Source organism: Pichia kudriavzevii, chromosome 3 (genome assembly GCF_003054445.1).
Source record: "Pichia kudriavzevii chromosome 3, complete sequence".
Classification (NCBI taxonomy): Eukaryota; Fungi; Ascomycota; class Pichiomycetes; order Pichiales; family Pichiaceae; genus Pichia; species Pichia kudriavzevii.
The window spans coordinates 436,315-462,361 of record NC_042508.1 but is presented as its reverse complement, the minus strand read 5'-3'; the positions used below and the strand labels follow the sequence as shown (position 1 = coordinate 462,361).

The 26,047-nt window shown below is 37.0% G+C and overlaps 16 protein-coding genes across 16 annotated transcripts; 9 read left to right on the top strand and 7 right to left on the bottom strand.

Moving 5' to 3' along the window:
* Positions 1–533: 533 nt before the first annotated feature.
* On the top strand, positions 534–944 carry C5L36_0C02200 (uncharacterized protein; the record flags this gene model as incomplete). The annotated part of the gene is made up of 1 exon (XM_029465892.1): positions 534–944. One exon carries the CDS (start codon positions 534–536, stop codon positions 942–944), a length of 411 nt encoding a protein of 136 aa, XP_029321752.1.
* Positions 945–1,141: 197 nt separating this feature from the next.
* C5L36_0C02190 (uncharacterized protein) lies at positions 1,142–1,570 on the top strand (the record flags this gene model as incomplete). The annotated part of the gene is made up of 1 exon (XM_029465891.1): positions 1,142–1,570. The coding sequence occupies one exon, from the start codon at positions 1,142–1,144 to the stop codon at positions 1,568–1,570; it is 429 nt and encodes a 142-aa protein (XP_029321751.1).
* Positions 1,571–1,590: 20 nt separating this feature from the next.
* On the bottom strand, positions 1,591–2,313 carry C5L36_0C02180 (uncharacterized protein; the record flags this gene model as incomplete). Its single annotated transcript, XM_029465890.1, has 1 exon — positions 1,591–2,313. One exon carries the CDS (start codon positions 2,311–2,313, stop codon positions 1,591–1,593), a length of 723 nt encoding a protein of 240 aa, XP_029321750.1.
* Positions 2,314–2,546: 233 nt separating this feature from the next.
* On the top strand, positions 2,547–2,842 carry C5L36_0C02170 (uncharacterized protein; the record flags this gene model as incomplete). The annotated part of the gene is made up of 2 exons (XM_029465889.1): positions 2,547–2,549; positions 2,630–2,842. 2 exons carry the CDS (start codon positions 2,547–2,549, stop codon positions 2,840–2,842), a joined length of 216 nt encoding a protein of 71 aa, XP_029321749.1.
* Positions 2,843–2,981: 139 nt separating this feature from the next.
* C5L36_0C02160 (uncharacterized protein) lies at positions 2,982–5,387 on the bottom strand (the record flags this gene model as incomplete). The annotated part of the gene is made up of 1 exon (XM_029465888.1): positions 2,982–5,387. One exon carries the CDS (start codon positions 5,385–5,387, stop codon positions 2,982–2,984), a length of 2,406 nt encoding a protein of 801 aa, XP_029321748.1.
* A 294-nt stretch (positions 5,388–5,681) lies between these two features.
* C5L36_0C02150 (uncharacterized protein) lies at positions 5,682–7,367 on the top strand (the record flags this gene model as incomplete). The annotated part of the gene is made up of 1 exon (XM_029465887.1): positions 5,682–7,367. The coding sequence occupies one exon, from the start codon at positions 5,682–5,684 to the stop codon at positions 7,365–7,367; it is 1,686 nt and encodes a 561-aa protein (XP_029321747.1).
* Positions 7,368–7,617: 250 nt separating this feature from the next.
* On the bottom strand, positions 7,618–9,255 carry C5L36_0C02140 (uncharacterized protein; the record flags this gene model as incomplete). Its single annotated transcript, XM_029465886.1, has 1 exon — positions 7,618–9,255. The coding sequence occupies one exon, from the start codon at positions 9,253–9,255 to the stop codon at positions 7,618–7,620; it is 1,638 nt and encodes a 545-aa protein (XP_029321746.1).
* A 206-nt stretch (positions 9,256–9,461) lies between these two features.
* On the top strand, positions 9,462–10,310 carry C5L36_0C02130 (uncharacterized protein; the record flags this gene model as incomplete). The annotated part of the gene is made up of 1 exon (XM_029465885.1): positions 9,462–10,310. One exon carries the CDS (start codon positions 9,462–9,464, stop codon positions 10,308–10,310), a length of 849 nt encoding a protein of 282 aa, XP_029321745.1.
* Positions 10,311–10,475: 165 nt separating this feature from the next.
* C5L36_0C02120 (uncharacterized protein) lies at positions 10,476–11,978 on the top strand (the record flags this gene model as incomplete). The annotated part of the gene is made up of 1 exon (XM_029465884.1): positions 10,476–11,978. The coding sequence occupies one exon, from the start codon at positions 10,476–10,478 to the stop codon at positions 11,976–11,978; it is 1,503 nt and encodes a 500-aa protein (XP_029321744.1).
* Positions 11,979–12,029: 51 nt separating this feature from the next.
* Positions 12,030–13,655, bottom strand: C5L36_0C02110 (uncharacterized protein; the record flags this gene model as incomplete). The annotated part of the gene is made up of 1 exon (XM_029465883.1): positions 12,030–13,655. The coding sequence occupies one exon, from the start codon at positions 13,653–13,655 to the stop codon at positions 12,030–12,032; it is 1,626 nt and encodes a 541-aa protein (XP_029321743.1).
* Positions 13,656–13,878: 223 nt separating this feature from the next.
* On the bottom strand, positions 13,879–16,059 carry C5L36_0C02100 (uncharacterized protein; the record flags this gene model as incomplete). The annotated part of the gene is made up of 1 exon (XM_029465882.1): positions 13,879–16,059. The coding sequence occupies one exon, from the start codon at positions 16,057–16,059 to the stop codon at positions 13,879–13,881; it is 2,181 nt and encodes a 726-aa protein (XP_029321742.1).
* Positions 16,060–16,341: 282 nt separating this feature from the next.
* Positions 16,342–17,586, top strand: C5L36_0C02090 (uncharacterized protein; the record flags this gene model as incomplete). Its single annotated transcript, XM_029465881.1, has 1 exon — positions 16,342–17,586. One exon carries the CDS (start codon positions 16,342–16,344, stop codon positions 17,584–17,586), a length of 1,245 nt encoding a protein of 414 aa, XP_029321741.1.
* Positions 17,587–17,874: 288 nt separating this feature from the next.
* Positions 17,875–20,622, top strand: C5L36_0C02080 (uncharacterized protein; the record flags this gene model as incomplete). The annotated part of the gene is made up of 1 exon (XM_029465880.1): positions 17,875–20,622. The coding sequence occupies one exon, from the start codon at positions 17,875–17,877 to the stop codon at positions 20,620–20,622; it is 2,748 nt and encodes a 915-aa protein (XP_029321740.1).
* Positions 20,623–20,793: 171 nt separating this feature from the next.
* Positions 20,794–22,272, bottom strand: C5L36_0C02070 (uncharacterized protein; the record flags this gene model as incomplete). Its single annotated transcript, XM_029465879.1, has 1 exon — positions 20,794–22,272. The coding sequence occupies one exon, from the start codon at positions 22,270–22,272 to the stop codon at positions 20,794–20,796; it is 1,479 nt and encodes a 492-aa protein (XP_029321739.1).
* Positions 22,273–22,522: 250 nt separating this feature from the next.
* On the top strand, positions 22,523–23,995 carry C5L36_0C02060 (uncharacterized protein; the record flags this gene model as incomplete). The annotated part of the gene is made up of 1 exon (XM_029465878.1): positions 22,523–23,995. One exon carries the CDS (start codon positions 22,523–22,525, stop codon positions 23,993–23,995), a length of 1,473 nt encoding a protein of 490 aa, XP_029321738.1.
* Positions 23,996–24,131: 136 nt separating this feature from the next.
* Positions 24,132–25,799, bottom strand: C5L36_0C02050 (uncharacterized protein; the record flags this gene model as incomplete). Its single annotated transcript, XM_029465877.1, has 1 exon — positions 24,132–25,799. The coding sequence occupies one exon, from the start codon at positions 25,797–25,799 to the stop codon at positions 24,132–24,134; it is 1,668 nt and encodes a 555-aa protein (XP_029321737.1).
* Between the last annotated feature and the right edge of the window lie 248 nt (positions 25,800–26,047).

Sequence of the window (26,047 nt, the reverse complement as noted above, 5' to 3'; positions counted from 1 at the left end):
AGAAGAAAATAAATACAATATATTAGTATATAAATTTACTTAAAAACCAACAAAATAGTCCCCCTCTGAAAACCAGGACATTATCGCCCTTATATAGACAATTCCCACCTGATTTCGTAAACGCGGCCGTTTAAAAGCAAATCAATAAAGGAAATGTCGTACTCGAAGCTACCCCCAAGGAAGCGCAGCCATCGGACCGGGACACAAACTACATAAACCAAAGTGCAGCCACCAGACCGGGACACAGCCAGCGCCATATTCATAGTGCAGGTCTCATACCGCATAATATATGGGGGAAGTTTTTATACCGCGAACCCACCAAAGGAGAAGATGGGAATTTTCCCTTCTCTAGCACAAGATTGTATTTTTCTCCCACCTTTCCAAAATTCGCTGACTGTGGCTATCTTTATAAAAGCAGACAGCAACCCCAGCTTGATCCTTATCGAAATTTACTTGACTTACCTTGTGAGTTTTTCATTTATATTTCTTTTTCTCTTTACTCATTATCAACATCCACATCCAAACTAGAAAAGATGGCTAGAACCAAGCAAACTGCAAGAAAATCCACCGGTGGTAAGGCACCAAGAAAGCAATTAGCTTCCAAGGCTGCAAGAAAGTCTGCACCAACATCTGGTGGTGTCAAGAAGCCTCACAGATACAAGCCAGGTACTGTTGCTTTAAGAGAAATTAGAAGATTCCAAAAGTCGACTGAATTGTTAATCAGAAAGTTGCCTTTCCAAAGATTGGTTAGAGAAATTGCCCAAGATTTCAAGACTGACTTGAGATTCCAATCTTCTGCTATTGGTGCTTTACAAGAATCCGTCGAAGCTTACCTAGTTTCCCTTTTCGAAGACACCAACTTGTGTGCTATTCACGCCAAGAGAGTCACCATCCAAAAGAAGGATATCCAATTAGCAAGAAGATTAAGAGGTGAAAGATCCTAAATTACTTGATATTTTTGGTTATTATTTAAATTTGTATATTAGTGTATAGGAAAAAAATACTGAGAAAAAAAAATCGTTTCAATTTCTTCAACTTCTGGTAGCCTGTCCCTAAGGAGAGAGGCTTCTACTTGTTGTTCCTCTTGTCGGTGGTAGATTATTGCAACTAATTTTGTGTTTCTTTCCATTCTCTAACCAACATGTCCGAACTACCAATTGACACGTCCAAGGCTCCCTCCTTTGTTCACCAATGGGGGTTATCACCAGCACCTGCATGGGCTTTTGCTACCGTCCTAGCTGCATCGCCAGCCTTCCGACCTGTTCTAGAGGCTCCTCAAACAGTCCAATCCTCATCGGGCTTGTACAAGTCGGCTCCTAAAGTCGTCAGCCCTTATCCGTCGACCCCGCAGGTTGCACTCTTCACAGCCTTCTCAGCCCTAGGCGGGTTCATGATCTACGACAATGACCCAACCAACGGCTCCGCCGTTGTTGGAGTCTGGTCGTTGCTCTACTTTATGGCAAACGTCAAGAAATCAATGTGGAACCTCAAACTTTACCCAAAGGCGTTGACATCTTTGGCCTTGGTCAATTCGGTTTTCTACGGTGGGAAATTCTTAAACGTTATATAGATTCAAAAAGGATATAGCTCCTACCACTCTATACTGAGCCCCTTCTCTTTAATATACTCCTGTATCTCATTGTCATTGTACATTTCGATAAACTGCTGGTCCAACGGCCTCTCCTTTGGATACGCAAACCGTCTATATTCGTCGAAAATCATCGAGTACGACCATTTCTGCAACTTTCGTACACACCCAACAATACATCCGGTTCTATGTTTACCCCTGTTACAGTGGATCAAAACTGGCTGGTTGCTTGGATCGATTAATATCTTGATGGCCTCTGTCACTAATTCTGGCTTTATCTTGACAAACGGCTCCTTATTCCCACTCAGTCCAATCTGGTACATCTTGATACCATTTATTTCATTAAATCTGGTGTTTTCCACAGGATACTCTTCAGGTATTAGACATACTATGGACTTCAAATTTAGTGTCTTTAAGTAGGGAAAGTTCTCAATACGTGGGAAGGATGACCGATACACCCCCTCACATACTCTCGCAAAGTTCTCTGGTGGGGTATATATCCCTTCGATAGTATTCAAAAATCTAATATTGTCTCCAACAACCTCAATATGTTGCTCCTTTTCCTCACTTGTCTCCAATCGATTCATGTATTCCTTTACAATTCTCTCATCTGTGGGGACGTATCGGTCATAGATATCTTCTTCTGTCTCAAGAATAGGCTCTTTCTCCTCCTCACCTAGACTGGTGTTCATTTCCATGTCTAGCTCAAACAGTCCATCGTTCATTGGCGGTCGTTGTCCTCATCAGCAACTTTCTCTCTCCTACAGCAGGCCCAGCAGTATGTAGTTGGAATTTAAATGACAAACTCTCAATGTATTCTCAAATAACTCACCGCGTTTTCTGACAAATTCATGTGTGTTGATACTTTCCTATATTTCGTTCCATAGGAACTGGTTGGGTAAAGAACTACCTTCTCTTTCTTCCATTTCGCTTAAATACGCCAACACAGCAAGCTTCAATGGTACGTTTTCAGTTCACATCGACTCCTCCACCTGAGATAGGACTATGTACTAACTTCTCCATAATATCCTCCATATAAAGTCTGCCTTGTTCAACTTTGCCTCTCTATTACAAGTAATTGTTTTGTTAATCTGTACATCCACGTACGTCCATTCTATCTGGCCCACTGTTCTGGATAGAAACAAAACCGGAATCATGGGTGTGTTTTGGAAATGTGCCCGTATCGGCGAAAGGATGTCTCCATACGTTTGCATCTCTTGTTTTGTAATTGCTGTTAACCAACTTATCAGTTAGAATGTTTCATTTCTAAAAAAAAACCACAAAAAACAAAGAAACGAAGATGAAAGAAGAGAAGGCAACACCAATGGCTACAGAACCAAACTGAAAACTTTTCTATATAACTCTAATATAATTATATATGTGCAGCAATTTTTCAACTAAATTCTGTTATTTCTGATTCTCCATTGGAGAGTTTACTAGCATTGCTAGATCCTACAATCGCACTGAATCGCATAGCATCCAGCTTACTGTAAATTGTCCTCACCATGCACATGTTCAAATCAACGTCTTCATCAGAATCATCCTCATCATCATCATCATCATCCTCATCATCATTATCATTTTGATTTTCGATACTACTCTTTGGTGGTAGCTTTGCCTTTGCTGCATTCACTCTAAGTTTTTCGTTACCAATAAATTCAAGAACTTGTTGGTAGAAATCAGGGTCTGTTGGTAGCTGATAGAATACTACGTTTCTCACACCTTTGATATCAAAACGCTTATAGAAATGCAACCTTTCCGTGTACAACATTATCCGGGCGTGTGGCGATTTATTATGGAATAATGCTCTATTTCTGGTTAGTTTACTTGTGCTTAAATATTCATCAATTGCAACAAACGATACACTTGTTTCGTCATTCAAAAATTTCTTGATACGCAAATAATCAAAGTAATTTGGTATGTAAATTAATGTACCATATTTATAACTGCTCTTATTTTGAATTTGTGGAAGTATAACATTTTTGAAAAATTCAAATCTTTTATTTGGCTCATCAATTAAGTTCTTTAAATCGATTTCAAATCTCATAAACACTTGCTTCAATCTTTCATATTTATTAATTAATCCCATCTGGTACATTTTATAATTCAATGAATCAATGACCGACCTTTCCTCAATTGGAACAAATGACGTCGACCCACTCATTAGATTCTTGCTTCTTTTAACTAAAGATATCATTTCAGGTGTACTATATTTACTAAACGTCATAATTTGGGTCAAGTACTCACTCTGTCCATTGATAGCCCACATTCTGATTCTTGAAAAATCAACGTTCATGAAATCCTTAGGAGTAGCATTTAGATGCTTATTTAGAAGATCAGTCACATTCCCCCAATTTTGCATCATCATACCTTCAGCCTTATCTAGAATGCAAATTTCAATGGAACTTAGGAAATTATTCTTCAAACCAATATCATTTTCCTTGTTGACTTTATCCAACTTTTTCTTTGGTGCTTTTGTGTTGATTTTGTCAAATAGTCTTAATAACCCTATAGGAGATGCAATTATGATATCGGATTGTTCTAATGGCGAATATAATTTTAATGTTTTACGTGTATATTTAATTCCAAGAACAAACATATCATTGGTGTTACCATCAAAATGCTCTTCAAAATCTTTTGGTTTTGAATGGAAAACTCGATCACTAACTTTAGAATCATCATAAAATTGTGTTTTGAATTTTCTTTTATTTTCGACACTTTCCATTTGCAAAGTATTTATTAGTTTAGTGACTAAAGTGTATGCAAAGTTTCGAGATGGTAATAAAATCAAGATTTTAGGTCTAGTATACCCTTGGTCTCTGAATTCAGGCTCTTCTCCAACATCTGCACCTTCTCTCATTTTTTTCTCGTAGAGTGCTTTCTTTTCGTTGTTATTTAAAACACGATCTCTGGTCTTGGTAAGATGATTCATGACATGTAGTAGATAATAGTCTTGATATTTCTCTTTAATACGTTCATTGTTTAAATATTGAAAATTTATAGTTTCATAAGTTATCATAGATTCAATCAATGATGTATCCAATGATTCAACATCCATTTTCTCAAAATGTTCAACAACTCTTTTTTTGACATTATGATATTTCAACTTTTTTGACAACGTGGTTCCAGATTTGGAGCTTGCAACAAGTTCTGGATTTACTGAAGGATATCCATATCTATATTTGAAATACTTCTCCTCACTATTAGCGATTTCTTCCTTCCCAATCAACTTCACAGACTTTTTACCGCTTGAAAGCGATTCATACTTATCAATCACTTTAGCTATCTCTTCTTCTTGGTTAAAATGCAGGTTGAAAGAATCGTATTTATTTAAAACATCGATATCATCCTGGGCCTTCTCCTCATCATCTAATAAATCTTCTTCAAAATCTCCCTTGTTTTCTTTGTCATCATTATCATCAGCATCATCATCCGCCTCAATAATTCCAGTGGCCTTCCTTTTTTCTTCAGCATCAGCACCATCATCGTCACCATCGTCATCATCATCATTTCCTTCCTCATGTTCAGACTTTAGCAACGTAACTAATGCAGAATAAGCAAAAGCATTCTCGTTCCTGTTATTTCTCTTCGTCGCAATCGTTACCTTACGTTTAACTTCATCATCATCTTCACTTTCGTTATCGTAGTTCTCCATATCTTCGTCGTTATCACTATTTCCACTACTTACATGGGGATCTTCTTGATTAGGTCTCCGAGTTGTCCTGGTAACATTTCTCAATTGCGACCTCCCGAATTTTGTCTTTTGTCTTTTTACCCCTACAGCATTCTCACCACTCATTCTATTATACTTGTATCTTAACCTCTTGGCTGAAAGTGTTCTCAAAGGTATTAAATGCCTTTTGAATATGGAACCTTTTTAAGAAGTTTACAAATAAAAAAAATATTCAGTTAAAATTTTTTTAAATGTGCATTAAGACTATGGGAAGAAAAATACCCTGAAGAAAAAAAAAAAAAACGGATGCCACCATAACACTTAGTAAGTACAGGCTTACTTGAGCTATATACCTATCAATTACTTTTTTTTTGCTGTATACACAACCATAGTTCAAGACAAGTAGAAGAATTTGAATATATGAGCAATCGATCGTCGCCTTCATCAGAGATTCAACCTGCTGTGGCTACAGTCGAACGTACACCTTCCGCGGGAAGCATCAGGTCTACATCTTCCACAAATCATACACGCAAAGTGAAGGTCAATGAAACTTTAATTCAACTATTAAGGGTACTATTTTCCACAATTTATCTTATATATATTGTCCTTACTATCCCTCTCAGTTTTGAGGTTGGCGGGGTCAATTGTGGATTGAGTTATTCTTTGACCATTTTGATTTTATATTTTTGTCTTGCTACATTGAGGGTTTTAAAGTATCACCGTTTCATATCGAGTTTCTTATATTACTTACAGCATTTGTTATTGCCTACATTGTTATCCTTTTTTTTAACTGTTTTCAATGACGACCCAACTGTAAATTACAATCAATCTATATTCCATGAAGTATGGTGGATATACGTTATCAACTTCTGGAAATTCTTTTTGATCAATTCAACTCCTTTGTTTACCATTCTGGAAGGTTTCTGTTCTCTTCTCTCTATTCAAGCGATTGGTCAACTTTTTAAATATTTTATTAAGAACAAGTCAGATACATGGTCAATTATAAATCTCATTTTGAGCTCGTGCATTTTATCCACTAGTATTTATTTCGCAGGTAAAATATATGTTTCACCGTTGCTTGATTTGGAACATGTGGGCTTGATAAGCGCATCACTTCTTGGGTGTGTATTCACATTGACAATTTTAATTACATTTTATGCGATATATTTTAACAGAGCAACTACATTGGAAAGTTCTTTAATGGTTGGGTATATTGTCAAATGCTGTTATGAGTTATTCCCAGATTTATCTGAAACAAACATAAACTCTCTGTTTAAGTTTGTTTTTAATGAGTTTGAAAAAATTGATAAACAAGCAAAACAATCTTTTACTATAAATGGTACTGATTTCTTTGGTCATTTTAAGTGGATGAAAGTAGTCGATTTCTTTTCCAGAGTTTGGAAACATGAAGATATAGCTAATCATCCATTAACTACAAAGATTAACGCCAAACTACCATATTTTTCAGAGAAAATTCTAAATTTTCTAAAAATTGTTAAAAAGAACGGAAACTTACTGATAAAACTCATTCTGGAACACTTTCCAAGATCTTTTGAACCATTGTGGGATTTTGTCAAAATTTCAATAAACAATTTGACATTTTCCATTTTAATGCAGTTAGCTTATCGAATCGGAGTTTTCTTTGCGGCAACAAAAATCATACCCATTTTGTCTCCGGTGAATAAAGTGCCCAACACTTCATCACAACCTTCGACTTCAAGTAGACTCATCTACCTATATTCTCCATGTATTATTATTGCAGTATACACAAATTTAATGATCCAATACAACTATGAAATTGATAAAGAAACACATTTTTTTTCATGGTTTCATTATAAGGTGATGGAACTGTTACATTCCTCATCCACTATTACCTCAGCGTCACATGCAATCACAAAAACTGCTACAATAACCACTACTGGGACCACTACGGGGAATATAGTTTCGTCAGGTATCAATTCATCTGTATCCCAAAATCTTTTCAGTTCAATACATTCATGGCAGTTTTGGAATTGGGTCAACATTTTTGCTGTATTGTTGCTGTACTTTTCAGAATTAGTCAGCTATGATCCCGAAGACAGTGCATTGACAGATCACTGGAACTAACTGGATCTGGAAGTTCCATTTTATTTTTTTTTGCCTTTGAAGAGAAACAAGTTTAGTTTCCTTTTATGCCCGGTTCTATCGGGATTTTGTATTCCTAGTTGTATTTTTTCCATCCTTTCTTCTAATTCGTTTTCCATATCGACACATCTCTTCGTTTTTACCCCGTTATCAAATTATACCAGAAAATACTATTATTTTAATACTATATACAACAACATATGTATACATATACATATACATATGTATCTACTTAGTTTTCGACCTTACTGATCCAATCATTGATATCGGTAATATAGTCGTCATCGTGTAATTTAGTAGCTAATACCTTCGCTCTTCTTAACAGCTTCAGAGCTTCACTCGTATTGCCGTTTTGTAAATTGAGCAATCCTAGAGATGCAGAGGAAACCATTTCAGATCTGTCCAAAGCAGGTTTGAACATAGCCTCCCATTGCTCAACACCTTGTCCAAGATGGTTGGATTTTATAAGCTTTTCTTGTTTCTTCATATTTTCACATAAAGAAAGGACTTTCGTAAAGATCCTGCTCGATTCTGCTCTTGTTGTGTTTAGAACATAATCTTTCAATTGCGGATCACTCAAATCTACTTTGACTGGACTGTTATCCTGAACGATTTCGATCTCCTTACCTACTGGAAAATCCTTATTTAATGTTTGGTATGTCATTTGCAAAGCAACCCCAAGTTTAGTCAAGGTTAATGCTAACCTCGAAGGATGATCAAAACATCTTTGAATAATGATTGAATTGTTGGTTAAATTGGAAATTGCAGAACTCAGATCATTAGCTTCTACACTCAAATTCACATACAAATCTTTGGCATTTATCAACACTCTGGTGAATACAGGCCAGGCCTTAACATTCAATCCTAATATTTTGTTTTCAGGCGTCTGCTCGGTCGTGAACAAGGGCAATTCAATGGGAGTTTCAGAATTCTTTTTGATGATTGCTTCTTGTTCACTTTTTGGAAGATGTAAGATGCTTTGCTCTAACTCTGAAGTGATAATGTCAAGAATATTCCTGTTATTTATATCGTTCAAGACAGACATAAAAGGTGGATATGCTTCAATCACTCTTTTCTGAGCTTCAATGATGTTAAACATCAAAAGCTCTCTTGCGTCATTGTTATTTTTTTCATTGAGTAAATAAGCATATCTGATTGCAACAGTTAAGGACCTTAAGATTGCAAAATCAAATGATTTGTCTTCCTGTAGAGTCTTAAAATCGTCTCTATGAGTGAATGCGTTCAAATAACTATCTGCAACTTCTTTGTATATAGCAATGGCTTTTTCAAACTTTTTTTCATGTTCATAAAGTTGTGCAATTCTGACACAACAAGAGGTGTAACATGGTGTGATATGTTCACTTTCTTCCTCATCCAATTGTTTTAACGCTTGGATGTAATACGAAATTGCCTTAGCAATATTCTTATCCGATTCAGCTTCGATAGCCTTGGAGATAATTTCAAGGACCTCCTCAGAGATATAGTCGGTGTTTGCTGGAGTCACAGCTTCTATAAGGTCACTAAATATAAATGCAACTGATAGAAGCGCTAAGGTATAAACTATCACCGTTATAGCCTTTGATTGCTTGACATCTTCATAGCCAGCTAAAACCGGTTCTTTCTTTGGTTGTTCAAGAGTCTTGTCTTTGAAAACCTCCGGAGGTGGTTTATCCGATTGGAAAAATACAGGAGGGTTAGCCCTTTCTTTGCTTGCTTCATTTTCAGTCTGTTTTTGAAACTGGTTCAGTGAAGCTTGTTTCTTGACATCTTCCGGCGTGGCATCACTATAATGCCTGAGATTCCTAAACAAAGAAAGCACCCCACTTCTCCTCAAAGACAATCTACTCAACGACGTAGTACTGGAGAGCATAGCTTGTAAATACTTTGTAATTTAATACCAGACTAAACATTATAACAGTTAAAGAACAACTTGTTACAATAGAACAACTTGTGACTGGATTGGCGAGAAACGCAATTTGCCCCTTGGACTAAACTTGATCGAAATAGGTCGAATAAAATAGGCCTTTTTTTTTTGCTCCAAGGGTCTATCCAATCTATCTAACGAGAAATCCCAACATGTGTGGCCGCTATGCCTTACCTATTGCTCCTACTACCTTACCTGAGTACTTTGGTCGACAGAATCTGCATGTTGACCAAGTCGTATATTCTGAAAAAAGAACGGCTCATCAATATAATATCGGACCAACTGCTGTTGTTCCGGTATTCATCCTTACGAGCAAAACTGCAGACAAAAGTGGTGATATAAACGGCTACATAGAGTATATGAGATGGGGACTTATACCCAAATGGGTCAAAACAAGATCGGACTTAAGAAGGAAAGTAGGGAGTACATTTAATGCCAGAGTTGAAAACTTGACAAGCCTCTCAACATGGAAAAGCAATGTGAATAACAGATGTGCAGTTCCCGTTTTGGGATATTACGAATGGACACATGATAAAATAAAGAAACCATACTATATCAAAAGAGAAGATGGTGAATTAATGTTTCTTGCCGGTTTGTTCAGCCATGGAAAATTGGACAATGACACCGAGGAGACCGGATCGTTTACGGTTATAACAGACGATGCTCCTGACTACCTTAAGTGGTTGCATCCTAGAATGCCTATTGTCTTGCAACCGCAAGATGAAAGTTTCCAAAAATGGATCGATCCGGCCGTTGACATAGAGACTGCATTAGAATTGAACAAGAAAAACCATTCTAGCAGGGAAGCTCTCGAATGGTATGCTGTGGATAGAAATGTCGGCGACAGCAGGTCTGATGACAAGAGTTATGTGTTGCCACAGAGAAACCTTATACTTAACTTCTTCAAAACTAAAGCAAAAACTGCCAACTCAAAGAAGAGGTCTTCTAATGATGGCGATGGTGAAAAGAATAAGAGACCTAAAATTCCCAAAGCGGAATAAGATTATAGTGAAAAATTTTTATTTTCCAAATTTTTATTTTCCAAATTTTATTTTTTAATTTCTCTTATTTTAAAAGTTCCTGTTGAAAAGAACATTAGCTTTTATTCATCAACACATAGATTCGTTTGCTTGTTTGCCTGATAGACATAACATTCGAAACCAGACATGTCGGCAAATAGAGAAAGAGTTGTACTGGCAAGGAATCCATCTGTGCCGACCCAAATTTCCCCAGAGCAAAAGTTCTGGAAAGGCTTTACAAGTTCACAACTTGTCAAAGAACATAACGCAATTACACATATTCATTTCGATCCAAATAGTCCACACGATTTTGCAGTCACCTCTTCTACTAGGATACAAGTTTTCTCTTCCAAAACCAGAAAAGTTGTTAAAAACTTTACTAGATTCAAGGACACTGTATACTGTGGGGAATTTAGAAACGATGGTAAGTTGTTAGTAGCTGGTGATGCTTCAGGATTAGTTCAAATATTTGATGCACATCACCCGAGAACTTTGCTTGTAACGATCACACCCTCTTCTCATCCCACACATATCACTAAATTCCACCCAACCATAAACACCCAAATGTTAACCTGTTCTGATGACAGGGTTGCTAGACTATATGATATCTCCCAATCCCAAAAACCAATCATAACTTTTAACAACCATGATGACTATATTAGAGCTGGTGTTTTTATTCCATCTTCTCCGAATTTAATTGCAACAGGTTGTTATGATAATTATCTTCGTATATTCGATACCAGGGTAGGTGGTAGTGATCCAATTATTAAGTTTAATCAACAATCTCCTGTCGAAGATCTTTTGTCTACAAACTCAACGAATATACTATCAGCGGGAGAAGGTGTTGTCAAACATTGGGATATGGTTGCTGGTAAACTATCAAAAACCTTGCATAATTTTAATAAAACCGTCACTTGCCTAAGTAGCGCAGGTGAAAGGGGTATTCTGGTCGGTTCTGTTGATGGCCATGTCAAGGCTTTTGATACAAGTACTCCAAACTGGGATGTCAAATTTGGCTGGAAATTTGGTTCTGGTGTTTTGAGCTGTGGTGTCTCTCCAGATTTCAAACACCTGGTTGTTGGTTTAAACTCCGGGCTACTAACTATCAGGACGAGAAAAAATGCCAATGAGAATATAAACAGTACTAATAACAAACAGAAAAACGACAAGTCACATGCATTTGCAAGGATGATTCGTGGTGCTGAATTCAAAGGTGAGGGAGAACATCATATTGTTGATGAGAAGGTTAAATATAAGAAACTAAAGCCCTTTGAAAAGGATTTGAATGCGTTTCGTTGGTCCGATGCACTTAATAGTGCCTTGGAAGAAGGTATAGAAAGGGAAGCTACAGTTACATGCCTTGAAGAGTTGAAGAAAAAAGGTAAAATTCGGGTGGCATTAGCTAATAGGGATGAAACTTCATTGGAACCCTTATTGACTTGGTGTTTGAAATCACTGGATGATCCCAGAAACGTTAATATAATCACCGATTATATTGTATGTATTTTGGAGATGTACGACGATTTGATTTCTAGAAAACCAGTATTGGAAGAGATTGTTTTAAGTCTTCAGAAAAGAGTTGAAGTTGAGATCAGAAAAGCTCAAGATGCTGAACGTATAATTGGTATGCTAGAATTACTCAGTGCTTAAACTCTTTATTCTATAATAGCTCCTGAAATGTATAAATATAAATATCTACGCTTAACGCCTACGTTTAAAACGACTGTTTCCACGTCTGCCTCTATTAATTTTAAGACGGACAAAATTATTAGATAATGGGTGCTTACCCTTAAATCCTTTCCCTTTATTTTTCACCTCTAACTCTTTCTCCAGTTGAGCAATGTCTTTTCTTTCATAAAGTTCGTCGTCTTCGTCGGAAGTATATATATCAGAACTTCTTTTATGTGGTGTTTCTGATTTAGAATGATCCTTTGCACTGTCGCAGCTTTGACCCTCATCAAAGTTTAACTTACGCTTTCCAAATGCAAGTGCATGGATGTCTATCTCTTCAAGATCATCGTGTATGCTTATTTTATCACTATGTAACTTTGCCCTTCTGGTGGATCTTTTGATAGTTTTAATTTTATTCCTTAGTTTGTAGTGTGGATCGAATACGTTAACTATGTTTTCCCTAAATAAGGTGTTATCTTTTGTTGGACTGCTTACATGTGTACTTTCACCTGAAACCAAATTCTGATCTGCTTCATCAGCTTCTTTGGGTTTTTCATCTAGTTTATATTCATCATACCCCACAGTTTGTAAGACTGGTTCATCTTGTTTATTTAGCTCATTATGATCCGATTCCAAACCAGCAAGCTCCTGTAGGTCGGTCAAATTACGTTTGAGATTAACCACATCTTTATGTAATTCAAACAAAGAACGTCCACTTGTTCTCTTAATTATAGGACTTGGTTCTATGTAACTCAATGTTGATAGCTCCGAATCAGAGAAGCTGAGTTCTAAAAAATGTTTTTTGGGTGTATCATTCTCGTGCTTGTCGTCATTCCCCCGGCCTAAAGGGGCCATTGTGTCAGTGAAACCATCGTCAAACTCATCTTCACTCCAATTATCATCAATCATCACATAGTCAAAATGGTTTAGTTTGGTGGATTGAGTTTTCAAGTACTTTGGCGTTTCATGAATTGGTTGCATATTCGATTTAGCCGGTACCGTATCCTTTACAAGGTCATCATCGGCTATATCAATCTTATCGAATGTGAGTTTTCTGGAGGAAGACCCAAAGCCAAGGTCAAGAGTTTTCACAGGTTTCGTTGGAGTCTTAAACATTTCTACTTCCTGAGGTGCTTCCAATTGTATCCCAAGGTTTAACTTTGGGACACCTTTCATTGGAGACATTTCGATTTTTTCCGGCGATGTTTGTATGTCAAATATTGTTAATACTCTCCCATTGAGTTGAGGCGTAGGCCCAACTTCTGTGATTTCTTCATCATCCTCATCAGTTTCAATGGATTCTTGGTTCACCTGTTTGTTTCCAGGTGGTTGTTCATGATGAGAAACTTGTTTAGTTTTCCCTCTGGTTGACGTTGACAGCTCTGTTTGTCCATTGAGACTTTTGCTGATTTTAGATTCAAGATACTCATAATAATTGTCAACCTGTTTGATTATCTTCTTTTCTTGCTCAACTTTACCTTTTAGCTCGTCATCAACGTAGTGGATTAATTTCCTGAGTTTCCTATAGACTCGAAGTTTATTTTCCACTGAACTTCCCTTGGTCACCTTTTTCCCAGTAAACGCCTTTAGCTCGGTTTTTAGGTAGTGGGAGTACTTCCGTAATAAATAGTATTTTTCTTTGACATCTATTGACATTTGTTCCACAATTGAATGGCTAATATTTATATACGAAGCTCCTAGCACTTTCCTCTTTCCAACAACTTTTTGTATCCCAAGTGTCGATTCAATTTAACGGTTGATATCCAAAGACGCGTCGCGTGGCAATGAAAAAGAGCCCTATACCAATAAAGTGACGAACCAGTATACGTACATACACAGAGAAATATAAAGTAAAGTAGGAAATCCAAGCGTAGAATCATCAGGTCCAGTCACGACCACCTTTAATTTGTTCCTGATAGTTTTCAGATTTATAAGCATCGAAGATCTTCTGAGAACTGAATTTTAAGTATGCCAACTGATCAGGCATAAATTTATTACATAACTCAGTTTTGTCCTGACCATCGAAAGCACGGAAGTTGGTCGATGTATCACACATGTAATGATTAATCGTACCCCAGAGGAAGAGCTCTAAATCAAAGTGAACACGTGGGAAATCTTCTGCGACATTACGAATCTTTTTACCGTCCAAGTTTTCGGTCCATTTCTTTTCCATGATTTTGAATGGGTTCATCTTTGGATCATGCACATGGTAAAACATTGGATTAAGAGCATCAGGAGTGAAGAAATCAAGGAAATATTTATCATAGTTATATTCATAACTATCGCCAGCAGTTTCAACGTCTTTCCTATACATTTCACGGGATTTTTGTAGCAAGTCGTAATCAGAAATTGGATCATACTGGACAATTGTAGAATGCTCATAATTTTGCTCATCATTGTACCAACCAAAGTGTCTTTCACACTTTTTGTTGACCTGGTACCACTTCAAGCCATAGAAGTTAGCGGCAGCAACAAAAGTCTCCTTATCACCTTCACCAGCACCACCTTGGGATAATAATGGGTAGTAACCATATGGTCCATCATAGTTGTAATATAATGCTAAAATCAATGTCCTAAAATGCTTACGTTTGTTTATTAACATCTCACCAGATTCTGTAGTCCAATCTGGTATAGTGCCAGCACGATCATGGTAAGTAGCACCAACAACAATGTCATCACCTTGTTTGTATTCCAAATATTTAGGGTTGACAAAAAAATCATTCAGGTGTCTAACTGGAACCATACCAATTTCAGTGTTTGAAATCTCGTAGAAGTAAGGAGAAACAGTTCTCCTCCAAAAATCTGGCCATGTGATCATCTGATATTCTTTATAAAGTTCCGACTCAAATAGGGGATCTGGATTGGTAACTGGATAAGAATCTGAATCCAATAAAAATGCATTCTCAAAAGATGATGCCAATAATGCAAAAGCCTTGTATTGATAACCTTGGACATCAAAATCTTGTAAACTTTGAGCACCAAAAATCTTGTACATTTCAATACATCTTGCGTTTAGTTTAGGCAAAATAACCTCACAAAATTCAAACTCATAATCTTTAAGCTCTGGCAAAAACACTTCAACTGGTAATTTAGAACCGACTTTTCTAAGGGTTTCAATACCTAGTAAGGCATACCATGAATAGATTCCACCACCAACAGTAACATAACCATCACCCTTGTAAAAATGTGGAACAACATCAGGAATGCCCCTAACAACGTTCTCATGCTTCAATTTCAAATCACTAATAAAGTTTTGGGGAAATTCGAATAAGCCATACAAGTCATGCTCACTTAACCTATCGTAAGATTGCTCAAAAAAGAAAACTTCATCAATAATCGGTTTACCGTCTTTTAGTTTCATACGACGCTCTAGAGGGAACGATAAATGGTTCTTAGAAATCAACTTCAAAATTTGACCAAAGAAATTCTGGAATGTTAGGTCACCTTTGATTAGCTGCTCAGTATCAATTTTAGCAAAGGCATCTTCATCAGGCAGGATTTCATCAGTCAAAGGTATACTTCTGTCTCCACCTGGCTCTTCTTTATTATTAGAGGTTTTACCATCCTTGCCATCATGAAGAAGCTCTTGTAGTTTATTCTTAGAATCTTTATTTTTGAGGATATTCAACTCAGGTTTACCCATGTTACCAGTGGAGCCAAAATTGATAATACCGTTATGATCAGAATTAAAATATAGCTTTCTAAGTTCTTCAGCATTATTCAATAGGGCTTCTTGTTCTTCGTTGATTTTCACTTGAAGTTGAGCTCCTTTAACTTCGTTTTCTTTCTCCAATTTTTTTGTTTCTTTGTTTGCATTGCTTAGGTACCTGTTGACGGCGTCGATGTCAAACAACTTGTCAAACATACCACCTTCTGACTCAGTTCCTTTACTTAGCTTTAAGCTTGCGAAATTGTTTCCCGGGGCAAAGTAGTAAAATGCAGAGACAATCGTCAACATAACACCAATGAGAACGATTATCCTAGTACGTCTACGCGTCAAGCGTGATATCCTGCCCGAAAAGCGGGTAGGAGCAGATGACAGTGATTCCGCTGAGCCCATATTATGTCCAGACAACTTTGTAACTGAAGGGATCACTATTCAAATAGACATGGAAAAAATAACAGTACCCAAATGGAACAAATACAACGAATGTATTCCTTCGTTGAATGAACACCGCTGGAAAAAAAAAACATGCACAAGATCTGAGATTTGTTTTCGTTTCCATTTTTCTTCCCTGAATGTGTCGAGGACTTTATTGTGCAGTTACTTTAGTTTGACTACCGTCCCATCACATCGAGAGTAGACATAAACTGTGAGTTAGATACATTTCCTGCAGTTACAATGAATACCCTCAAATCGGTTCTTTTGACCGCCCTTGTTATATTCTCCATTCTCAATATCCTTTCAGCTAATATTTTCAATCCTTCAATTCATGACGCCAAGATTAGAAAAGCATTTAAGACTTCTGCAGAGATTCGTGCAGGAGCAGCAAGCAAGAATGAGGATGAATCGGTTGATTTAGTAGTCAAAGATCATGCTGGAATTGTTCAAGAGTATTTGAAACCAAAAAATATATACTCCTTTTCTACAATTCTCGATCGACTCTTGTTCAGCTTCCCTTATAATCCATACGATGAAGTAGAAAAGAATATTTTCCAAATATGGAAAACTTCTGATATGGATGACGAGGAACACTTTCCGAAGGATTGTAAGACTCTGGTTGAAAGATGGAGTGACGCCAACCCCGAGTATGACCACAGGCTTTTTTCTGTTTCTGAGGCAGAGGATTTAGTTGCGGATATTCTAAGACCTCAAGTTCCAGAGGTTGTTGAAGCATTACGTTACCTGCCTAACGAAAGATTAAAGTTTGAATTTCTTAAGTTTTTAATCCTCTATTTGAATGGAGGTGTTTATGCAGATGTTGATACCATTGCTGTAAAACCCATCAGATTTTGGTATAACTTGCCATCGTTTAAGACTAAGGTCTGGCTAGGTATTGATTCTGATCCAAACTCTGCTGATTGGTCGGACAATTATTCTCGTCGTCTCACTTTTAATAATAATATTTTACGGGCCAAGTCAAATCACCCATTGCTTGCCAGGATTATAGCTAGGATAACTTTCATTATTAATACCAACAAGGAACTTATCCAAACCACAGACTGGAATAAGGAATATGAAAATTGTGATGCCTCTGGTGCACCAATAGTCCAGTTCACAGGTACATCTCTCCTTACTGATACTGTATTTGAATATTTAAACACCATTGATCAATACCTTTTCTTTACTACTATTAAAAATGAATTATTTATCAAAGAACGTGTTCAATTACACAAGGAGGTTTTTGGACCAGACGTTGATCCAGAACAAAGATTTTCATATAAAACTTTCACTTTACTAGGCAATCCTGTACAAGTGCAAGACATTGCTATTCTTCCTAAAATCAGCTTCACAGGCTATGATACTGCACAAATTGATTTCTTTGATGATTCCAATGAAAAGAAAGGTTATGATAAGTTTTATTACGGTAGATCTAAGTTTTTAACTGAATGGTCTCCAAAAAAATTACGTCTGGATTCTAATTAGTGAAGAGTCCTTGGAAATTCTTTATGTACCCTCCTCACAAGATTGTATTACTCTTTATAAACTAGAAACTTTTGAAATACCTAATATCAATTGCAACAATTGATGCACTTAACTTATATCACCTAATGTCTTCGATAAGATACAATATTTTGTAGCGTATGTATAAGCGATCTAAGAATTATAGTGTACTTTAACTTTTTTTTTTCTATTTTCAAAGATAAAGATGGAGATGTTTACAGACCTTTTTTTCTTTAGAGTAAGCCCAGTATAGTTCAACTACAAATTGTCATGCATATTTCATCAATTACTTCTGATATAACCAAACACCTGTCTACTTTACGGATGAATTCGACATCTTTTCGACGTCAAAGCTCAAGTGATAAGTCTATAACAATATCTACACAGACACTCAAGGAATCTTCAGATGGTCTGTCTAACATCCAAAACCAAGAAACGTTAGATACTTTTGTGCCATTAACTTTGGAAGCAATAAATAGTGCCTCGTCGGATCCTTTTGATCCTTCTTCATATCCTGCAGAACTTATAGATCCAGGGTTGGAAATGATCAGAGTTACCCGACGCAAACATGTCCATCGGCTTTTCAAATTAAATCTACCATCATTGACGCTAACATGGAATTCAAAAGCTAGCTCTAAAATAGAAATGGATAACATCCAGAGTATTAGAGTGGGCAGTGATGCCAAAAGTTACAGGGAAGAGTTCAATATCCCTTCAGATTATAACGATCTTTGGATAACAGTTATATATCGGACTAAAAACTTGACAGCAGGATCTCTATCAAATGATCTAAAAGCACTACATATGATTGCCACATCTAAGAGAAATCTGGAAATTATGATAAACACGTTGACGGTATTGTCAACATGGGTTAAGAATCAAGAAAGTTTAATAAATTGTGCTGATGTAAATGGGTTTTCTGTGGGGAAGTGGAACAACAGAATAAAAAAGGTAAATCGCCAGCATATGAGTTTTGATGATTTAATTAAGCTAACTTCGGAACTAAATGTAAACATGAATCAGTCCTATTTACGCCAGTATTTTGATGAATGTGATAAGGAAAAAAAAGGAGTTTTAAGTTTTGGTGAATTTCAAGAGTTCGTTACGAAACTAAGGAACCGAAAAGAAGTGGACGAAATTTTAGCTCATTGTGGTGCTGCTAATGGTAAACTGCATTTGGAACAGTTTAAGCAGTTTATTACTAAGATTCAAAATGAGGATTTTGATGAAAGGTTTATTGGGTATCTATTCAAAAAGTACTCATACAAGGGAGAGGGTGAATTCATGAATCAAGCAAATTTGATCAATTATTTGAATAGTGTTTTTAATGGTCCATTGATTAGTGAATATAGAACCCACAGTGATTATTACTCACACCCACTAACTGATTATTATATTTCAACTTCTCATAATACTTATCTCTTAGGAAAACAAGTACATGGTAACTCGTCCATAGAAGGGTATATTCATGCTTTGCAACGTGGCTGTAGGTGTGTTGAAATAGATGTATGGAACAACGATGATAATCATCCAATAGTGACACATGGAAGAACGCTAACAACTTCTATAGATTTTGAATTGGTAATTGACACTATTCGAAAATATGCATTCATTGCAACACCTTTTCCTTTGATTATATCTCTTGAAATTCGATGTTCGAAGGAAGCGCAACAAAGATGTGTGACCGTTATGAAAAATACTTTTGGGGATATGCTGTTATGTGAACCATTATCAGAAATTAACATACTTCCTTCACCCCAGGATTTAAAGCATAAGATTCTGATAAAGGTAAAAAAATCAAAGCAAACTACCATTGTTGAAACTTCTTCAAGTGCCATTCACTCTTCATTTTCTACATCGTCAACCCAGAGTGAAGACTTGACTGCATCTGCTCACAGCGATGACTCAACGACTATTGTGTTGAAGAAAATTGTCCCCAAACCAACCAGGCCTACAATTATACCTGAACTTTCAATCCTTGCGCCATATTTTGTCGGTATACGGTTCAGGAACTTTTCATTACCAGAATCGAAAACGTTCAACCATGTACTTTCATTTAGTGATCGATCGCTCCTCTCTTTGCTAAAAGATCAGTTTAAACTAAATGCAATTGTAAAACACAATAAACGAGGAATGATGAGAATTTACCCATCAGTTGTTAGGTTTAAGTCAGATAACTTCAATCCGATCAGGTTCTGGGAAGTAGGCTGCCAAATGGTGGCCACCAATTGGCAAATTTGGGACTGCGGTCAAGAAATATCGGAATCTTTATTTAGGCCTTTGAGTACCAGTTCGGGAATTGGATATTCTGGATATAGACTAAAACCTGAAATTTTGAGAAGACCAACTGCAGCTAATAACAAAGAGCTAATCAAAATCGAAAACTTAAAAGCATTGCAGTTTACGATTCTTAAGAAGCTTGATATATTGATACTTTCAGGTCAACAATTGCCAAAGCCGAAGGAGTTAATATTATCCTTAAACGGTTATACCCCGTGGGTAGAAATTGAAGTTTATAATGTTAAGCCAGTTGAAGGCAAAATTTTACATCACAAATCAGCTAGCAGATCATTTTCTTTAGATGATGAACTTTCTAGCGATTCACCAATTGCTCATGTTGAAGAGTATGATAAAGATATTGGTACGATTAGAACCAATCATTCCGATGATTTTAGCTCCCTTTCTGAATATAGTCTTTGTTTCAAAACAAGACTAGCTGAAAATAAAGATAACGCATTCAATCCAATATGGAACGTATTATGCCGGTTAAGTTACTTTGCCAATGCAATAGACTTGTCATTTATCAGAATAGTCGTTAAAACAAATAGAGTCAATAAGACTAATGTCATAAGTAAGGTGGGTAATGCGGTTGTTAAGAACACATCTGATTATACCGTAGGTAGTTGGTGTTGTAAAATTGGAGATATGAAGGAGGGCTACAGACAAATCCGATTGGTTGATAATAAAGGAGATGAATTAATCCATTCGAGCTTATTACTGAAGATTTCTAAGGACTAGTTGCGGGTAGATATTTATTTATAGTTTTTATAGAAGTACATGTATGGTTTTTATACATCACAAGAGGACTTTGTGATTCAGGTTATGAGTTATGCGCTTGTTTTACTTTAACGTATACAAAAATTAGTGGAGGGTTATCAAAGAGAATATCAGGCAAATCCTATTTATAAATCAGAAGTAAGACATGACATCATCATCATCAAATTTCTTAGTTGGTTCCTGGGTGAATTCTTTTGGCTTACCGGCTAGTAATTCTCTTCTTATTTCAGGAGAAATCTCTCTGTGAGGACGTTGCCTAACAACTTCCATTAAGAAATCCCTTTGATCATCTGTGATATCATTCTTATACCTTTGCGCAAAGGCGAGCAATGATTTATGCCAGACAAGGGGTAAAGGTGGAGCATCTTGTAATTTTCTCTGTTGGGTGATATCAATATCAACATCGTCCATTAAATCAGCTTCATTGTCTATTTTGAATGAAGATTTATTGTCAGTAATTACACGAAACCTCATGAAATAAAAAACTAGATCATCAATAGTTTGGTACGGTAATGCATACTTTTTCTCAATTAGCACTCTAATAAAAACAGTGGCAGCAGGTGAAAATTCCTGTTCTAATAACCAAGACAATGCAACAGAAGCGTGCTGAACTGGAACCGAAGTTTTCTTTAACACGGAAGCAGCAATCATGGCTTCACGGACTGAGCATTGATCTTCAACTAACTGGAAAAGAAACCCTTTGAAAAACGCAGCAGGTTTATACAATGATTTTTTCAATGCCCTATATATATGGTAGTTTAATTTGTGGTCTTCATTCTCTTCAATATCTTGACGGAATCTTGGATAAAGAACAAGACTAACAAACTTTTCAGCCTTTGCTGCAGTTAAATTCGAGACAAATAGTCTGGTAGCCTCATATACTGCATTTGGCGTCCACTGTTCTGGAGCGGTGACATATATCAGATCTTCCCAGTTTTTGATTGTTGGTAAAACTTTGAATAGTTTGGGTAATTTACCATGTTTCCATGCTCTCAAAGATTCTCCAACCTTTTGATACGCTTCAATAACCCTTGGTGGTAAGTAAACACCGTCTTGTGGTCTTCCTTCTGTGCTTTCAGGATCTTTTCCACCGTCGCTTTCGTCTGGAGTAGCTGATTGTGCTATTTTTTGCATAATTTTATCAGCAAGGTTGATAGGCTGAAAAGGTTCATTATTACCTTGTTTTGCTTTAAAAAATGTTTCAAACATTGCAACTTCAGATGGGTTAAGATCTTCATCATCCACATATTCCATCTCTTCTTCGTACTCTTCTTCGTACTCTTCTTCGTCTTGTTCTTCTTCAGCATCAGATTCATGCTGAATAAGTTGGAACCTAGGCTTTGTTGCAACTTCATTGTAGTTTTCTTCTTCCTCAAGTTCTTGTTGTTGTTCACGTGCAAGCTTGAGAACACGACGAGAAGTAGCTGCATCCATTTCAAACTCATCCCTTCCATCGTCACCGTCATCATTGTCATCATTCTCTTTTGCTTTTTTGTAAACTTTTGCTTTTATTTGTGAAGACTTTAATTTTCCACCACTGGCAGCAATATCCTTGTACAACGGAACATGTTTTCCGGAAGCCTTTGTATCTTTAGTTGAGACCTTGCCCATTGTTTCTTGTACTTACAATCTGCGTAAACAATATCCTACTTGCAAGCTAAGCCAGATCAAGAATTCAACTACTTTTTCCACTGAAAAATAGTAAAAAAAAATTTTTTGGCTGAAAAACTCGCACAGCCTGTTGTTGAAAGGAAAATATCCATGAAAATGAACATTTGAATTATGGAGCTACACACATCGGTGAGATCGACAGGTAAGAACCTTTCTTTGTTTCTTATTCCTCGAAAGGATCAAGGCAAAAATGGTAAAACTAGAAAGAAAGAGAAAAGCTACTGGCCTTGTTTCTGAGGGAAATGCTGTCCCAAGTCCAGCGAAGAAGCCAAAAACTTTGGAACTTCATAGTTTCGAGTCACTCCGTGCATCTCGTTACAAGACTATCAATGAAAGAGCAACTGCTAATAGAACTCCGTTAGATGTTTTTGTATGGGGGTCTGGTTCCATGTGTGAACTAGGATTAGGTCCAGATGCGAAAACCAAAGAGGTCAAAAGACCAAGATTAAACCCATTCCTCAAGAAAGACGAAGTAGGAATTGTTGATTTTGCTGTCGGTGGCATGCATGTTTTAGCGTTGGATAAAAACGGTGCAGTGTGGTCGTGGGGAAACAATGACTCTGCTGTTTTGGGTAGAGACACAAGTGCAGATGCAGACAAAAATTTAAGGGATATGGATGCCGAAAGTGATGATGAAGATGGCGATCTAAATGAAGCTGAATCTACTCCTGGTAAGGTTGAAGGCTTACCTGAAAATGATTCTGTTGTTAAACTTGCTGCGAGTGACAACTTGTCGGTTGTTTTATTGGAAAGTGGACAAGTTTGGGCATGGGGTACTTTCAGGAATAATGAAGGTATTTTAGGTTTTTCTAAAGACGTGAAGCTGCAAAAATTTCCTGTTAGAATTACAGAATTGGAGAATATTGTTTCCATTGTTGCCGGAAAAGACCATATCTTAGCATTAGACATCAAGGGATGGGTTTATGCATGGGGTAATGGACAACAATACCAATTAGGGCGTAAGATTTTAGAAAGAAGTCTTTTATTATCTTTGGAACCTAGATCTTTTGGGCTCAAGAATGTAAAGTTTATTGGTTCTGGTGAGTTCCACAGTTTTGCAATTTCTACAAAGGGAAAGGTATATTCATGGGGGCTAAACCAATACGGTCAATGTGGTGTTGATATGAATATTGATGACGGTGCCGTCGTTACCAAGCCAACTGAGATTAAAGAATTGGCTGATAAAGATATTGTTTATATTACGGGTGGAGAGCATCATTCACTTGCAGTGTCCTCATCTGGTGAAGTTTATGCATTTGGTAGATATGATATGAAAGAAATTGGTATTGAAAAAGATAAATTGCCATTGGATGATTGTATAAAAGACGATCATGGTAACGTTCGTTCATTACCAGTTCCGACTAAATTAGCACTACCACCAATTAAGACAGTTGCCTGTGGTTCGCATCACTCCTTAGCCGTTACTAAAGATGGCTTTGTTTTTTCGTGGGGGTTTGCGGACACTTATGCTGTTGGTTTAGGTAACTTGGATGATGATGTTGAAAAACCAACTAGAATTGATAATACTGCAACCAAGGAGCATGATATTCAAATAGTCGGATGTGGTGGGCAATTCTCTGTTTCTGCCGGTGTGAAAATTGACAATGAAGAAAGAATTGAAGAAAGGTTAGATGCAATTGAAAAGTTTGAAGAGGAAAATTGATTTCCTATTGTTTTTTTTTTCTTCAAGCAAAAAAGAAGAGTATGATTTTAAGTAATGTTTATTAGAATGTATATCTATCTAAATAATGCCAATATAGTGTAAACAAACAAAACAAAAATAAACAAAGCATCGGTAATTATAGATCAGTATTGTCATTTCTCACATAGAGACCGTGTTTAGTCATAAACTCTTTGACGTCGCTAACCTTGTATTCTCCCCTGTGAAACATACCTGCTCCTAATGCAGCATCGGTTTTAGTGTTATTAAAAACATCAACAAAATGTTGTGGATTACCTGCACCAGAAGAAGCAATGACAGGAATGGTGACACTGCTTTTAACCATGTTGATCAATTCGAAATCGAAGCCACTGTTGGAACCATCCTTATCAATACAATTAAGCAGAATCTCACCGGCGCCCAATGCTTCACAGGCGACTACCAATTCAACTGCACCCAGTTCGTGAATTTGACGGCCACCTTGTGAAGTGACTTTGTAGTAGCAGTATTCTTCGCCGTTTGGACCTGGAATAGAGGTTTTAATAGTTTTGTATTTACAAGTGGAGGGATCAGAAAGATAGAAACGTTTTGGATCGACAGAAATGACAACTGCTTGGACACCATATGCTTTAGAGATTGTTTCAATCGGAGAATTGCCAGAACCTCTATTACCATTTTCATAGAATTCCTCTGCGGCACGGACTGCATCAGATCCAATAGACACTTTATCGGCACCGGCATGGAAATATGAAGAGGCCACTTCTAATGCAGAATGTTTAGTTCCGTCTGGATCAGTCACATCTCTTATACCGCCACCCACAGTCAATGGAACAAAACATGTCTTTGCCGCTAGTCTTAAAACCTCCAACATTGGTAAATCCTTCACAGGTGAGTTTCTGAAGGATGTGATATTCAAAAAAGTTACTTCATCAGCCCCTTGGTTATAATACTTTTCAGCCATTTCCACAGGCTTACCAAGATTTCTGACATTATTACCATCCCCTGATTTTTCACGTACATCATATTGGTCACCCTTAGTAACAACTAAATCACCATGATCGTTGGTACGCACATCCAAGCAGGCAACTATTCTTCTAGTTAAGCCTGTATCCGTTTTGGCGGCATTTGCACTGTGTAATTCGACATGAGAATACTTTTCTGTAGTTAAGAAAGATTGAATGACCTTTAAGCCGGCTTTACCTGATTTTTCTGGATGGAACTGTGTAGCAAAGATGTTATTCTTAGCAACCGCTGCAATAAAAGTTTCATCCAAGTATGTGCATAATGCAAGATCCCAGCCTGTTTCGTAAAGTTTTGTTATTTCATCCGGGGTACGGACAGCAGCAAATGAATGAACAAAATAATACCTTTTATCTTCAGAGATACCGTAAAGTGCATTGGCTGATTCTTCGTGTGATTTGAGAGAAACACTGTTCCAGCCGATCTGTGGCACACTTTTGTGAGTGACGTCGAATTTGACTAAATAACCAGGCAGCAAACTTAAACCTTCTACTCCTTCGCTTTCTTCACTCCCCTGGAAAAGTGTTTGTAACCCCACGCAGATACCCATAATTGGTTTCCCCGAGGCAATGTATTTTTTGAGTGGTTCCACAAAGCCACGTTCGTGAAGCTGCAACACAAAGTGGCCAAAATTACCGACACCTGGAAGAATCAATTTTGAACATGTCTCCAAAGCTGGATCTGATCCCTGGGTAATAAATTCCACTTTAAATCCTAGAGAGGTAATTGCATTGGATAGAGACTGTAAATTACCCGAATTAACGTCAATAACATGGACAGTAGACATTCCTATTGCTGTTGGAAAACAAGGTTATCAAACGATCTTACGTGGAATAATGTAAAAATGTTCTTTGAACGCCTCAATCCATCCGGTGTATCAGAGTCAGTCAGTTATTCGTTATAATGAAGATGTTTCCTAAAGAGGAAGCGCGGTCAAAGAATGACTCAGAGTGAATTTTTTCTCATCTAGTATTTTGGTTCATCACCTTCCAATTGAGAGCAAGCTTGGGGTATTTTGCGTTGGATTTCCATGAT